General features: G+C 41.6%; 1 protein-coding gene across 2 annotated transcripts in view; it reads left to right on the plus strand.

Moving 5' to 3' along the window:
• Positions 1-9,528, plus strand: part of ST6GALNAC2 (ST6 N-acetylgalactosaminide alpha-2,6-sialyltransferase 2) — a 47,260-nt gene extending 37,732 nt beyond the window's left edge. For both annotated transcript variants that reach the window (XM_063293024.1, XM_063293025.1), the window contains 7 exons: positions 935-1,109; positions 5,157-5,322; positions 5,525-5,663; positions 6,111-6,214; positions 7,245-7,328; positions 7,814-7,913; positions 8,302-9,528. In XM_063293024.1, coding sequence (XP_063149094.1) covers positions 935-1,109; positions 5,157-5,322; positions 5,525-5,663; positions 6,111-6,214; positions 7,245-7,328; positions 7,814-7,913; positions 8,302-8,469 — 936 coding nt within the window. In that variant the 3' untranslated portion in view covers positions 8,470-9,528. The remainder of the gene's footprint in view (positions 1-934; positions 1,110-5,156; positions 5,323-5,524; positions 5,664-6,110; positions 6,215-7,244; positions 7,329-7,813; positions 7,914-8,301) is intronic.
• The last annotated feature ends 6,327 nt before the right edge of the window (positions 9,529-15,855 follow it).

Below are 15,855 nucleotides of genomic sequence, written 5' to 3' on the forward strand. Positions count from 1 at the left end.
CAAGTTGGGCTGAGAGAGAGCGACTGGCCCAAGGTCACCCAGCCGGCTTTCAGGCCTAAGGCGGGACTAGAACTCAGAGACTCCTGGTTTCTAGCCCAGCACCTTCACCACTAGACCAAATGCCAACCTTGAAGAAAAGTTGAATGTTTTTGTCAGAGTTGATTTAGTAACTTCCAAGATTGAATGAACTGGGATTAAGATTCTTGTTTGCACTTGAGTAATAACGGTCTTAACTGTGAGTTAATTAAGCAAATTAACTAACTTTAAGTATGGGTATCATGCTCTGGCCTAGCCTTGACAACTACCGTCCCCTGGAGATTTTAACATATACGTGAGAAGTCATCACTGGAGTTTAGTATAAGAACATTTTCCAGTCAGCAGTAGATATCTGCATTCTTACTTCATGCTAAACTAAAATGGTTTATTGGGTGATGACTCAGTGTGTTGCATGATCCTTCCAATGTCATTTGTTCAACAAAGTATGGTTTAGCACAGCCATAGCACAAAGATAAACCATTAATAAACTAGTTCTACTGTTCCGGTGCATTTTTGCATGATTTAAGCACATTGAGACTATTCTAACACCTGATGCTGCTTCTGGATACCCTACTTTAAGATCAGTAAGAGATTGCCAAGAGATTAAAACCCAAACTCCTGGACAACACCAAATATTCCGAACATGTCAGAGTAGAATCTGTCTTTTTAAAATTGGCTTAATTTATTCTGAACCAAGAGTTGGATTTTCCAAGAATTGCACTGAAGTTGTTACATTTGGGGTGTTTTGTGAATTATAATCTCAATATGCTATGCTGTATTTTGGCTTGCTGGATGCCCTTTGCTCTGAATAGCCTGTGAAAGTAGTTTTTCCAAAGAACTACAGATAGATTGTAATGATTCCTACCTTCGAAATTTACTCACTTCTAACCTCTCTCAGTCCAGATCGTGCCCCCGGTCATTAAAATCCAAAGTGAAGCAGAATCCCACGTTTGAGAAGCAGTTTGATTTTGATATCCCTGTGTTTGTGTGGGAGCAACACTTCACCTCTGAGACTTGGGGGAGGCTGAAGGACCGCAACGTTCCATATGGTTGGCATGATGTGCCATATCCAGGTACAGAACCGCATAGAGCTATAGTGGCGGAAGACAGGGGGCTTTGATGCACAGCGGGTCTTCTTGGGTGTATGTAGTTGGATCACATTGTTTTATTGCTGACCTGAGCTCATTGCTGTAACAAGTGTCAAAATGGTTAACAGGCAAGCCATTCTTCATGATTCAAGATAAACTTCCCTCTCTGGATCTGCAAAGTTTATGAGACACAGAGCCAGGAGCTGCATAGTGTATATTTTCTTCAGGGCACCTCCACCCCCATTTAAGGATTTTGACACTTGTCACTTAAGTACCTTGCCTTATTAAAAACCATGTATTTTTAAAAAAATTTAAATTGATACATCCTTTCCATTGAAATTATATAGATCACAAATGACTTCCACCCTAATGTGCATCAGATATTACACTAAAGAGTTAAACTGCTCTCTGAATTAATGAAATTTGACATCCGTGTTTGCACGTGGATGTAGTTTTCTCTTAAAATAGAAGCCACAAGGGTCCCTGATCAGGACAGCAGGAAAAGGTAGTTAATGCTTTTTGCTTCCATGCAGCCCTAACCAAAAATCTCTCTCTCAAGACAAATTGCAGCTTGAGGCAGATTTCCATAAGGACTGCAGTATAAAGGATACGGTTTAGCATCCTGCTGTAGCCCCAGATTTGATTGCCTTACTTACAACTCCTCTTTTAAATCCAGGAACACATGTACAAACAGTGAGTTATGCATTCAGTGGAACTCCTTGTGGATTAAATAGTAGTGGGGCAAGGTAGACTGGAGTTCATATGAGTAGCAGCTCATGCCCCAGCTAAGGATCAGAAGGACATGGCAATCTGTTCTCAACCTGATGCTCTGCTAATGTATTGACCATTGAATTCTGGGGATTGTAGACTAGTAGACAGAGGTGTCTGGGATGGGTGGGTGTGGCTTGCCAAATCAGGCAAGATGGCTGCCGTAGTGGCACAATTGAACCCCTACACCTTTTGTACAAATGTTGATGTCACTTGCTTGTATAAAGGAGCAGCACTTTGATCACACTGCTTGAGCACCATCTTGCCTGTTTTAATCCCCCTGTGGATGCTGCTGCTTATAGAGCTGCCAGACAAGAAATTGGGGGAGCTCTTAAACTCTCTGTATATGATTCCCTAAAATGAGAAAATAACATGTTCAACCCTCCTCTCACATATCAGAGGGCTGGCAATACCTCAGCTTCCCACTGTGAGGGTGCACAAATAAAGTTCCCACCTGAGCAAGTCCACAGATGGCTTGTGGAGGCAAAGCAGGAAGCTTCACTCCCTTTTGCCTGCACAAGCCTGATCAGGTTTATATTTGCTGTGACCCCACTCCCAAATTGCTTGCAACCCCTAGTTTGAGAACCCCCGCAGTAGACAGGACTATTTGCTGTCAAATTCATATAGTATCTGCTTTTCTCTTCGTAATCTTATCCCGTGTATCCTTCTAGATGTGTGGACTCCAACTCCCAGAAGTTGACCATGCTGTTTGGGGAGGTCTGGGAATTGAAGTCTACCTATCTACAGAGTGTCCGTGTTGAGGATGGCTGCTTTAGTTCACATCCTGCTATTCTCTAATGTTTTGATGTGCCAGTCTGACCCAAAATTGATCATGGGAGCACTGCTTATGGTTAGGAATACATCACACCTTTGGAATGTGACCACTGTAGGTTCTGTGCCCAAGAGGGAATATATTTTCCTTATATCCTGTATGAGTTCATTTGGCTGGGGAATCCTCTTTCTCTACCTAGTTACAGCATCCAAAGGTTTTAACATATTGGATTGCTTAGCACCATTTTTATAATGTTCATGCAATCTGGTTTTTTTCTTTAAAGACTGAGATCTGGGAGGGGAGAAGAAGTCATTGGAAATGCTGGTACACTCCACATCTTGTGACATTTGCCTGTATCAAAGGTCCCAGTGTCTTTGGGATGACTAACTTGAAAAAAAAAAGGCTTTGACACAACCCCCTCTATTGTTGCTTTTACTCAGTGGCTTCTGGGAATTGCAGTATCTTGCTCCCTGCCTCATGCCCACTCTTAGTTACTTGCCAAGTATCTCTGGCTGATGCCCTGAATCTCTTAGATGGAAGTAAACAAGGGACACACTTTGAATGGAAGCAGCAGCAAAGTAGCGTAGGATTAAACTGGCTGCAGAGAGCTTTAGGAAGAACATGTGAGAATCCTCAGGGTGTCTGGACCTAGAACCTGGTAAAGGATCATTCCCAGGATTGCCACTTTCCCTGGCATTTCTTGTGTAAATGTTACTTCGTGACTGGTGTACAAGAAAAAGTGGGCAGCTCCAGTGCCAAGGAAGAGTCGGAAAGAGCAAATAAATACTCTTCATCACTCCTTACAGGACCTCATGCTAACTCGAAAAGAATTATTAAAGCAGTAAAGATGAAGATCAGTGTCTGATGTTTTAGAAGCAGGACTGAAACCATTAATCATTTTTGAGACGTATAATTTATCAGAGATTGTTATCCAGCCTTAAAAAAATCTCTGACAGAAAAAGACTGTTCATAGTGAACATCAGTATATCTTTTGTCTTGTTTGGTAGAATTAGTGTTGTCTTCATTAAACATGTCTAAAATATGTTGTACAGTATAGGAAAACATTCCATTGTAGAGATCATAGATTCATGGATGTTCTGTAGGGATGCATAGGGATTAAATGTTCATTTCAACTGTGACTCACATCATTATGCCTAGACTACGTTAATGTGCTTTACATGAGGTTGCCCTTGAAAACAACTCCAAAGTTGCAATTGGTGCAAAATGCAATAATCTCACTTATTAACAGAGAGGGATAGTTTTAGTAGCATTACACCTATCTCGCATTACACATTTCTCGCAGTCACCGGACTGGTTGCAGATGGCTTCAGGTCTCAATTCAAGGTTCGGGTTTTGACTTACAGGTAGTCCTTGACTTACGACAGCAATTGGGACCAGAATTTCCATTGCTAAGTGATGTGGTCATAAAGCTCAACCACATCGCTTAGCGATGGCAATCCCTGCAGTCCCGGTTGCCATCATTAACTGAATGTGATGGTCGTTAGGCGAGGCAACTTCCTGCCAGTTTCCCACAACCAAAGTCAGTGGGGAAACGGCAGGAAGTCCCAGGCCAGCAGGCAGGCAAGTGGTTGCTGCCAGCTGGGGGAGGGAGTGAGGGGAAGACGTGGGGAGGGTGTGTGAGGGTGCAAGGAGGTGCACAAGAGGTGTGGCAAGGGTGCAAGGGGGCACACGAGATGTGGGTTGGGGAGGGTGTGTGAGAAGCACCGCGAGGATGCACTGGTGTGTGCGAGGCACAGTGCAGGTCAGGGAGGGTACATGAGGGTGTGCATGAGAACTGTGGGTTGGGGAGGGGTGTGCAAGAGGCGCAACCCGAGTTGGGGAGAATGTGAGAGGGTACAGTGTGGGTTGGGGAGTGTACAAGGGGGTCTATTTAATATTTATTCAGTTCCTAGAAGTAGGACAGCAGGATTGGCCAACTTACTGCCCTCTATGAAGCTTACATTATAAATTAATTAATTGAATTATAAATTAGTTTCCACCTAATTAGCTGTGTAAATAAAAAAGTAGCCTAAGATAACCATCCCCAAAGTGATACATTCCAAATGTATTAGATTACCTCCCATAATATCTTCACATAAGGAGGTTATTTGACCCGGCCGATCAACATGGTTTGCCATCTTTCCAGCTCCATCATGTCCTTTTTCAAATGTGGTAACTAGAATCATGTAAGGACACTATACAAATAAGAAGAAAGAAAGGAGAAGAGAAAGCACTCTTTTTATCCTGGAACTTTGAGTTCCTAAAGTGGATTGGTCAAGGCTTGCAAACACTGGGATATCTGTTCAGCCCATTGTGAAAAATGGAGTGTTTTGCTTGTCTCATAATAACTAATCTGAGCATTGATTCATGTAGCTCCACTCTGCATATTTCTCCTGTTGCCTTGAATCTAGAGATAGTGGTTTCGTTCTCTTGCTGGAGTTGTTGCTAGAGCTTTTTCTTAACCTGCATCATTGCATTGTTTTAATCTGCAGTTATTGCATCCACGGTGCAACTTCTCAGTGAGCCTGTCCACAGCCAGTTGGTCGATGAAACCAAGTTCCTTAACTGCTGCATCTGCTGTGCCGTGGTTGGGAATGGAGGGATTTTGAATGGGTCTCGCCAAGGGAAGAAGATAGATGCTCATGACTTTGTCTTCAGGTACATGGACATTAGCAACCCTCTTCCTTTGGAAGGAAGAAGGGCACAATTTCTGGGTGGTTATGGAGATTAAAAGGATCCACAAGATTCATGTTCTTAAACTTGCAGAAGAAAATCTCAGGCATTTCAGTTATTTACTAAGTTGTGCCTTGTTGTTGATAACCATAAATTCATCAAGCTTTGCTTCTGTTGTTCCTTACAGGCTTAATGGGGCAGTCACCAAAGGTTTTGAGGAAGATGTTGGGACTAAGACTTCCTTCTATGGTTTTACAGTCAACACGATGAAGAATTCCCTTGTTGCTTATGCAGAATATGGCTTCACACAGATCCCACAGGGAAAAGTACATACACAACTACATTCTACTTTTCAGTTGGACTAAGACTAATCTGCTGGTTTTGCAGATTATTGCCAGTGAATACTTTTTCAGTCCAGGAAAGTTGAGGGCAGAACAAGTGCTTTATGAGTCTTTCCAGCTTCACTTTTTAACATCTTATATGACCTTCAGGTGGTGGGCTTGATGCCAAAATAGCATCAATACAAAGATTTTCTGAATTATGCCAACTACTTAAGCATGTGAGAAGGCTTACAAAAACAGCCAAATTATGGCTGTACAGTGCCAACTAAGTATTTATTGTAGGAAGAATAAAAACTGGGGGACGGAGGTATGGAATGGTTTACCTGGGAATACTGTACGTAACTGGTTGGAACTACTGTATACATGCTTCACTGCAACATATTTTCCCTTTTCCCTTTAGAAACCTTACATGTCCTTTTTTGTTGGTTGTAGGACATACAGTACATTTTCATTCCATCAAACATACGAGACTACATCATGCTTCGGTCTGCCATATTGGGCAGCCCTGTCCCAGAGGGCTATGACAAGGGTGATAAGTAAGTAATACTGCTGGCACAATTCTTGTTCCTCTTCTTCCTATTTCCATGGTTATGATCCTCATGGAACATTATTTTAATGTTTTTAAACTTCTGGTTCTTACTGAGGCAGCTTATTGAATAGTCTTATGGCTGACTAGCTAATCCTCTTGAGGAAAGATGTTCATACAACCAGTGTCTCTGCAAAAATTAACACTGTATGTTCTTAAAACATTACATTTCTAAGGATTATAGGGTGTTAGGTTTATTTCATATTGCTTCATGCAGCTGTGGTTGTCCTTAATTAATAGCAACTGCAAGTGGTATTGCTATTGTTGAGATGTAACTCTGTCCAGTGGATTCTGCACTCCAGAGGGGTGGTTTAATCCATTACATTGCATCCTTCTTCAGCCCTTCTGTGACCTAAGGTTCTTTACTCCATCAGATGTTTCTAGATGGGTGAGGTGGCTTTTTGCAAATGGCTTCTTTTTCTGCAGCCTGCCATGCCCCTTCCTAAGCTGTTGCAGTTGGAGCAGATGCGGACTCCAGGGGAAAACAAGTGTGTAGTAAATTACTGAGGTCCACAGGGTAGAAGTCTGGAGGTTCCGAGCTTCTTCTAGAAGCCCTCTCCTTTTTCAAACTCTGGTCCTGCCTCCTGGTTTTGGCAGTCGTTTGGTAGTTCCTGCTACCATCACCCATCCCTAACCCTCATGTGGAGAGACAGGGTTTGCCCAACTCTGGGAGATAAATCAATCTTGTAGGAGAAAACACTGGATCAGGGAGGCTTGATACCCTGATGGGTCAGAGCAAAGGCCTCCGTGGGTGGCATTGGAGGCCCCCTTTGATTTCTTGATGCTAGGCTCCAAACTGTGTCTTGAATATTTGGAGTTTTATAATTTTTTTCACTGTTGACACCTGTTGTCTCAGATCCAACACTGAGTACCATTATTCAGGTTACTTGCTCAATTTCCTTCCCAGTCACAGAGTTAATTGAGAGCTGCCTAATCACAGATGGGCTACTAAAGTATTTTCCTTTCATCTCTTTCCACAGCCCCCAGAAATACTTTGGATCTGAGGCATCTGCAGGGAAGTTCAAGATGCTGCACCCGGAATTCATGCATTATCTAAAAGAAAGGTGATGTTTTTGAGCTTTGGATTGCAACAAAACTTGCCATTAAGAGTTGTCGATTATGCACTCAGTGGCCATTCATGTATGAACAGTACCTTTCACATTCCTAGGGCTGGGGCAAGGCAGAGAAAGGGCTTTGAATATTTAGCTGACTGGTGTGCAGTGTAGCAAAGAGGGTGTATTAAATACCAGTTTGCCCTTCTGGCCTCCAGTATTTGGGTTTTGTTCAAAACTCTTGCTCTTTTTGATCTGGAAACCCGAATGACATTTAAATTTTTTTTTAGCATTAATACAAATAGGCAAGCAAGAATTTGAAAACACCCCACATTAGATTTTGTCAGTTTGAAAACCTAGCATGTCGGGGAGAAATGTGAAACCTTTCTACAGTATTTGCCAGATTCTTATATGGAAACCAAGGAAAGAAGCAAAGTATCAAAGTATCCTGATTTTTCCAGTAAAGTTCTCTGCTGTAATGTCTCTTCTGTTCCCAGGTTTTTAAAATCAGAAATCATTAATACTCAGTTTGGTCATCTCTACATGCCCAGCACTGGAGCACTTATGCTTTTAACAGCTCTGCACACTTGTGATCAGGTAATAGCCCGCACAGAGTCATTTTCCAATTCTTGGTAGCTCACTAACAGGCAGTAAAGATTTAAAACTACTTGTGAGGATGAATTTGTTCCTTATGAAAAACAATGAAAGGAGGGAGGCATCAAATGGCAGACCCATGTTTTGCTTACAAGGTGCACAAATTCCACATGTGTGCTTTGGAGGAAGCGGGCAAGCTGCTTTTTTGTATGTTACCCCAAACCATGTGCCATTTAGATGCCTGCTACATGCTGGCTGTCATTCCATATGATGTAGCTACTGTTACGTTTCTCCAAGGGAATTCCTGGCCATGCAAGCAGCCAGCACAAAATAATGTCTCTTGGTCCATGCCTGTCCTTCACTCATTCTTTCAATTCCTCTCCTCCCTTAGGTCAGTGCCTATGGATTCATCACAGAGAATTACAGGTTGTTCTCAGATCATTACTATGAGCAGGAGAAAAAGCCCTTGGTGTTCTATGCCAATCATGATATGTTGCTAGAAGCTGAGCTATGGAAGAGCTTGCACCGAGTTGGCATCATGAAGCTGTATCAGCGATGAAGATAAGTAATTCTGTGGGAAAGAACAAAGGTGCATCTCCCCTTGACCCCCTGTGCATGAGAGCTCTCCTGGTCAAGAGGAACCATTCCTTGGTCTCCAGAAATGAAACTGATCCTCAACAAGCTCCAAGCCTATCTTAGATAGCATTGGAACAGTCAAATGCCCTGTGAAAACCTTTATCTCATTTGATAAAGACAGACTCATCTACTGTTACTATGATGTAGCCAAGAGATGCAGCAACATTACTGCTGTACCAGGGAATCTCAAAGACAATCTCATTCATGTATGCAATTATTCTCATATGCTTGGAGGTAAGATGGTTGATCATCATGGAGCATCAGTCTGACTCAGTGTTACAGATATGGGTATCACTCCACTATCCCCCAGTTAGGACATGTCCAGCAGATTGGTGCTGAGGACCACAGAACTGTGCTTGCAGGTGTCAATACTATACAGTCTAAATGCAGGCGGCCACAACCATCAGAACTGGGCTCCTATTCACAAACTATACATGCCATGCATCTAGGAAAAATGGCTTTATTGAAGGCAAACAAGTTCTGATAAAGTGAAATGGGACCTAGCAATGGACACTTTGGAATAGTTGTTTCTAACAAGAAAGGGACATCTTCCCCCTTCCAAAAGACAGTACAGCAATTTACCCCCGACTTTAAATCGGTCTTGGACTATATAGATCTCTGGAACATACCTACCATGCTGCATCCTTACTTCATCCACCCACGGTTCCTAAGTTTGAGCTCAGGGATCCTTTTAGATGTACAAATATTGGCCCACTTCTCTTTTCACAATCAGCTGCAATGGTACTGAGTAGTCCCACCACAGTGGGAGAGAGCAGCCTTCTAACTGGTTGTTGCAGGGCCATTGGATACTATACCACTCAAAATAAATCTGCGCTAAGAAAGTTGTGCAAATGTTTCTGTAGCCTGAACTTCTCTGAAGGCAAACCATGGCTTGGGACAGAGGTAGTTTCAGATTCAGTGTTTTGTGCAGAATACCTAACAAATTCAAGTGTTCTTATTAAATGTATTTATATATAAAGTAGCAATAAATTTGAGTGTCACTGCTGCTTAAATGGTTCAGAAGTTTTGACACCCATAGAATATCACAAAGCAAATAGCCCTCTCCAATGAATAAAGAAAATAGGGATGAATCAAGAGGCCAAAGGAACAGGAGGCAAAGTATTAAGGCAAAGCATGTGGGACTGTGGCACATGGTTCTTCACACAATGTAGTTATCCCCTGCTCCAGACAATCTATTCCTCTTTGTGTGCTGGCAGCACAAGAGTAGGACTACCTGAGTCAATCTGTCAATGGCCATATAACTAGCCCTCCCAGATATTGTAAAGGAGGTTGGAAGCTTCTCCCCTTTTCTGGTCTTTAATTCCCCACCACACCACCACCTTTGGAGGTTTGCACGTGTCAGCCCTTCAAGGTAGACCGGACTAGGATGCCAGTTACGAATGCCCATACTACCTCTATTATAAGGTTACAGTAACAGAACCTTGCAAGTCTGAATGCACCTCCCCCTCCCCTCCCTTTATCTTCATGAGAACTAGGGTCATCATGCCTGAGACGCTTTCTCAAATTACATTTCTCCCCCAGACTCAGATTTCATTTATCTGACCATTGCTTTGGTTGTGGCTTTTCCCCCCGTTCCTCAGTTATTCCTACTTCCCATTACAGCCCCCCAGGTTCCAGAGTATCACCCTTACCTGTTTCTACTTCTTGGAGCCATAGCAGTGAAAATAAGACCTCTCTAGGACTTCACCTCAGACTGAACTCTTGGAAAGCCCAATGAACTCTCAAGGCAGGGAGTTCACATGACATGGGAAGAACTGACTGAGTAGGTGGAGTTAGTTTAGTTTCCCTGAAGACCAAGTCTGATAGGGTCAATTGGCTGGGTCAATTACCTCAGATCTGGAGTACATATAACGCACTTACCCACCTCATTACAATTGAGCATGTTCTCCGGACAGGGCTCCTAGCAGGACTAGGATTTATGTTTTCCTCCCTAAATTTTTGGCAGGAGTTGGGATTTTGTCTCTTGCCTATAGAAATGTTCCTTACCATGAAATGGCAGGAAGATGTGCCAGTTTCACACAATCACAGGTGGAGGGACCCAAGGTCACATAAAGGTGAATTGGGGGGTTGGAGTTGCAGGTTGCCAACCACTGTGACGTAACAACTTCCATAATCCTTTGTTTGTTCCTCACTGTTCTGAATCCAGTCGTTCCACTCAAAGAAATCTCTTAGAATGTTTCTTATTCCTGATTTATAGCAAAAGGTGGGTCATGCTAGACAGATACTGCTCCGGTGCATCTCCTCCCTCCTTTCTGGAAGCAAACGGAGAACTCTGTTTTTTGCTTGCTGTTGGCATCCGGGCCCCATTTGGTTAGTTTCTGTATAACGGATTGTTTCTTTTCATCAAAGAACTCTTGCTTACATATGCTTTCCTGCTGACTCCAGAGTTCAACCAGAGTCCTCCATTTTCGAGCTGGCCTGCTCTACAGCTGCACTGAGACTTAAAAGAAACAAAACAGAACAGACTTGCCTCAGAACCCTTTCTCCTGCTTTACTAGTTTCCTCACTGCAAGAATCGTTACCGCATGCAGAATCTTCAAAACTGACCCTTTCCCTGTGATGGGGCGAGCACATTTTACTATTTCAGGATGCTGTGACCACGTTTTTTCCTGTGGTGCGTGGAATTGGCTAGAAATTCTGAATTCCAAACTTTTAAACTCATAGAGGATGGTAGGGAAACGATCTAGAGGAAGTCAAGGTTTCATGCTAGGATTTATGTGTGGTTACATTTTTAACAAGACATTACTAAGAGCATTTAAACTCCAGCAAAAGCTGGCAGTAGTGGGAAGTTCAGTCCATTATGGTGTTTCCCTTTACTGCTTTCCCATAGCCCCTCCTTCCCCCCTGTGGCATTTTAAATAACATCTCTAGAAAATTGGAATGATTCCTATTACAACATGCTGTCATAATGTCAAGTTTGAACCTAACTTGATTTCATAATGAACTATGTCTTCAGTTATTCAACCCACTTATTGCTTTAACCAAAGCTCTAGAAAAGCCATTTTTATACATGCATGTGTGGTTGTGTCTGCCTAAAAAGGTTGGTATGGGGTCAAAGCCAACAGTATTTTTACATCAGGAAGGTACAACTTTTTTCCTAGGATAAAGACTGCAGCTGGCCTTTGAGTAACAATCTGGAGCTGAACTCGCCCGAAGGAAGTGGGACTGGAATCCCCCCAAATGGGCAGAGCATTAATACTTTAAATTATAATAATTGTTTAGTAATACTTTATTAAAGTATTATTAAACAATTATTTATCATTTCAGATTGAATTAAATATTACAACTTCCTACATTTAATCATTTTCACCTGCTGTCACGTTAAAAATTAAAATTCAGTTGCTGCTTTTGGAAAGGGTTAGGTCTCTGCCCACAATTGCTGAAAAGCAGTGATGCAGTAGCAGAGCTTGTGGTAAGAAACACAGTCACAAAATAAAGAATTTATTTTTAAAATTCCCAGCAAAAATAGAAAAGGGGAAAAATCTAGCACTGTCCAGGTACATGACGCAATCCCAACTATATGATATCCCCAAAGAGTGCAAGCTGTTTCATAGGGTACACATCCTTTAGAAATGCGGTTGCATTAAATGCGCAAGCCAGCATGCGAAGCACTTAGGGAAAAAAAGGTACCTAAAGTGGGGGGAGTAACTCTAACTCTGGTCCACCTGGGCCAACATTTCCTCTCAAGCTAATTAAACCACCACGAGGTTCCAAGAAGCAAAGGAGGAGATGTGATTGACACACGTAACCTTGCAAACACCTCACACTGGTGTCTGTAAGACAATTAAGTGTAAATAGCAACAAGATCAGAATCCTGTCCCCTTTGTTCTGCTGGAAAGGAATGGCTAGTGACAGACAGAGGGTTGTGGGCACACCAGGGGAATAGCTGTAATCTGAAACGTTTCCCCACTTCGTATAATTGCATAAATGTTGAATGATCTTTGTGCTTTTGTTTCTTTTCATGGGGTGGAAAGTGGGGGAGATGAGCAGAAAATTCTTTGTCCCTCTGGTTGAATAAATTAAGTCAAAAAGAAGGCCAAGCTGAAGGAAAGGGGGGAAAAGCAGTGGCAAGGAGAAAAATTTGTGCTTCCCTCCCATTATTGTAAAAGGAATGAGCAGATCCTATTCAGAAGAGGCATTCAGTCATGCCCATTAGCTGTTTTCTATGAGCGTCGGCTACGGAGATAAAAGGAAGCAAGCAATAAGGGTGCTTTTTGAAGACAGCAGAGAATACCATGGCCAGATTCCCATTATTGCAACTGCACAAGAGCGAGGCTTCTCATGATAAGCTTGGCCTGCAGGCCATCAGGCACTGTTTAGAGACTGAGATTCCAGTGAGTAAATTCCTGGTTTCAGTCTTGGCTCATATGGATGTATTAACCCATTGTTCCCTCCAGTCTGCAATACGAAGACACTCAACCTGCAGAATGCTTAGCTAGCATAGCAAACACATCCAGGGGCATTCTTTTGTGGAAGGCTGCATTGTAGAATGAGTAGTATATCAACATGGCTAATACCCAGCGTGCTCCAGAACTGCATTGCAAAACAGGATCCAGGGTATTTCTGCCATTGTGTACACATAAAATGGACAGCAAATATTGAATAAGACAAAATCCAACACTCTGGGTTCCATGCAAGTTTGATTGCACATGCCTGCATCAGTAGCATCCAAAGGCTACTTTGGTGGGAAGGCTGAAAACAAATTTAATAAACTTAGCTCCTTTAAAATACCTGGGGTAATGAAAAAAATTTTTAGGGTACAAAGGGTAATGAAAAACTGTTCAGGTTGCTTTGGGTGTTCTGCTGAAGTAGCACTAGTCACATGAAAGGTGGTAGGTTAATTGATGTGAAACAAACAGCGCCACTTTTTGATCATAGGCCATTTTCCAAGCAAGCGTCTAGTACATTCTCCAAAGATCTCAGATGCTAAGAAAATTCTATGCTTCTGATTCTGAAACATAGGGAGGGGAATAAACACGGTAATTGTCCTGCCATGTGTTACTTTCAAAAGCATTGTGACAGCTTTCCATACCCAGTGTTTAGAAATTACAACGATCATTTAAGAACAATGCTCTTCCTTTTCTCACCCAACTATTTTATCAGAACGGTTTAGGGAAACACATGCAGCAAACTCTGCTGTTATCTCCCCAAACTATTTGGAACAACGGTTTTGATTCAAACTTCCCTCAATTGTTTTTCACCTCTATCCTGGACTTGGTTGAATGTGTTGCAGAAAATAGCCCTAAGTCTAAGGAACAGAAAAGCAACCAAGTGAAGTTCAGGCTGTTCTGGCAAGTATCATAGACTTAACTTCATAATCCTTTCTATAATTTAGCCATGGTTAAAAAAAAAGTGGTAATGTTATGGTATGTTATGCTACGAACAAGCCTGTTGGAAAGGTTTTAACTGGTATCTGAACTATGTTTGCTGCATGGGTTACATTCACTTGCTGGGGGTCTGTGTATATCAGGGATATTTATCCAGCTATTTCATTTTGCTCAGTGGGGATCTGGCTCTCAGTGGAGGTTACAAAGTACATGCCTGCTGCAGGTGAAATGGAATTGTAAGTATCAGTGCTGTGCTGAAATGGTCATCTTCTGCAGCCCCTCTTAATTCCCACACTTCATTGAACTCTCCAGGGAAAACATGTGTGGAAACTTCCTCCCTCCAGGGGAGCAAACAAGAAGCTTATTTACTTACATTAGAAAACCTACAAAGTCATCCAAGGTAAAAACCCAATCTACAAGAAATTCAAATCACAACCATTTCAGCTAAGTACTTCATCACCAAAACATGAAACATTCTGCAGAGCTTTGGAATGGCAATTCCAGTTTTGGGACTTCTGGGGAAGCAGCGGCAGACTGAAAATGGCTCCGCAGAGTGCAGAGCCAATGGCTGTGGCGGAAAGAGGAGCCGGTAAATGGCTTGGCTCCCCAAACTCCTCCCTGGATCAAGGAGAGGACCAGGATTGCTCACAAGTGCTTGTTACAGAGGGTCCCCAAGAGTAAATCGTAAAACAGTGGTTTCCAATGGGTTTCAGAGCTCTGGGACTTGGGAGAAAGTCATTCACCTAAGCCATGGTTCGGAGCCTTCAAACAGACACTGGGTTTGCCCACTTCCACTCTTAAATCGCTTTTGCAAATGGCTTATTAATTGCTTTTTGGATATTACAAAACTTCAGAAGGGCAAGTTTCCTTATACTGGGTGATTCTTCTTCAATCCTCAGCAAAAGAAGTTTCATGTAAGTTTAACAACTTAAAAGAAAAAAAAAATTCTGAAATAAAGAGCAGAAGGGTGATTAGAACATTGATTCTGAAAAGTTTCAAATGGACTAAGGGGCTAAATTGACTGGAAATAAGATTTTGAAACTAATTATAAGAAACTTTCCTGTGGGTTGTTTAAAATCCTATTAAAAATATATGAAGATTTTGAATCTAAGTGTAAGAAATATTTCCATGGGAAAATGTTGTGGATTAGAGAAAAACAAAAGTGACCTTGAAAGCTGGTCTCCAGAGGCAACCAGAAAGAACTAAAGGTTATAATTAAAGGAGAAGAGATCCACTTAACAGAATGGAGAAAAGTATTTTAACTCTGGAAAAATTCAAGGATATTTGGCAGCAAGGTACTCAGAACCTTCTCTTACAATTGTCTGCCACTATAAAAATGGGTTTAAAAGAGGAGACAGAAGAGGATACCACTGCGAATCAGGCTGTTTTGGATATGGATTTAAAATGACGGGCTACATGAATGATATGGGCAAAGATGTTATACAGGACTTAGAAACGAAACTGGTTGTTTTAATAGCTAAAAGGGGCACACAAATAATAAATCAGAAGAGTGACTTGGATAATTTTCTTATCTTGGACTTACAAAAAGGGTATGTTATATTTATGAAGCATTCCTGAGAAAAAGATAAAGAGAAAATAAAAAGAAATCAGCTTTTGGGGCATTACTTAAAGGAATAAACATCAAGATTTTTAAAAACAAAAAGAAGGAATATAAAAATTATGACTTATTTGATCAAGGTTAAATTATGTTTTTTCTAGTAGTTTTTAATGGGTTTTTCTTGAGCAGGACTGAATGATGAGACTTTAAAGATTTGTTGATACATAAGATATAGGAAGAAGAGATTTTTTGTTGTATTTTTAGAGAAAGTGATAAGCTATGGTGTTAATATTGAAGGAAAGTGTTAAACTTGCGAAGGAGTTTCTGAGAGGAGATGAAGAGAAAATGACAAGAAATTAACTTGTGGGACAGTATTTGGATTAAAGATTAAGATTTTCAGTAT

Source organism: Candoia aspera, chromosome 2, assembly GCF_035149785.1.
Source record: "Candoia aspera isolate rCanAsp1 chromosome 2, rCanAsp1.hap2, whole genome shotgun sequence".
Lineage (NCBI taxonomy): Eukaryota > Metazoa > Chordata > Lepidosauria > Squamata > Boidae > Candoia > Candoia aspera.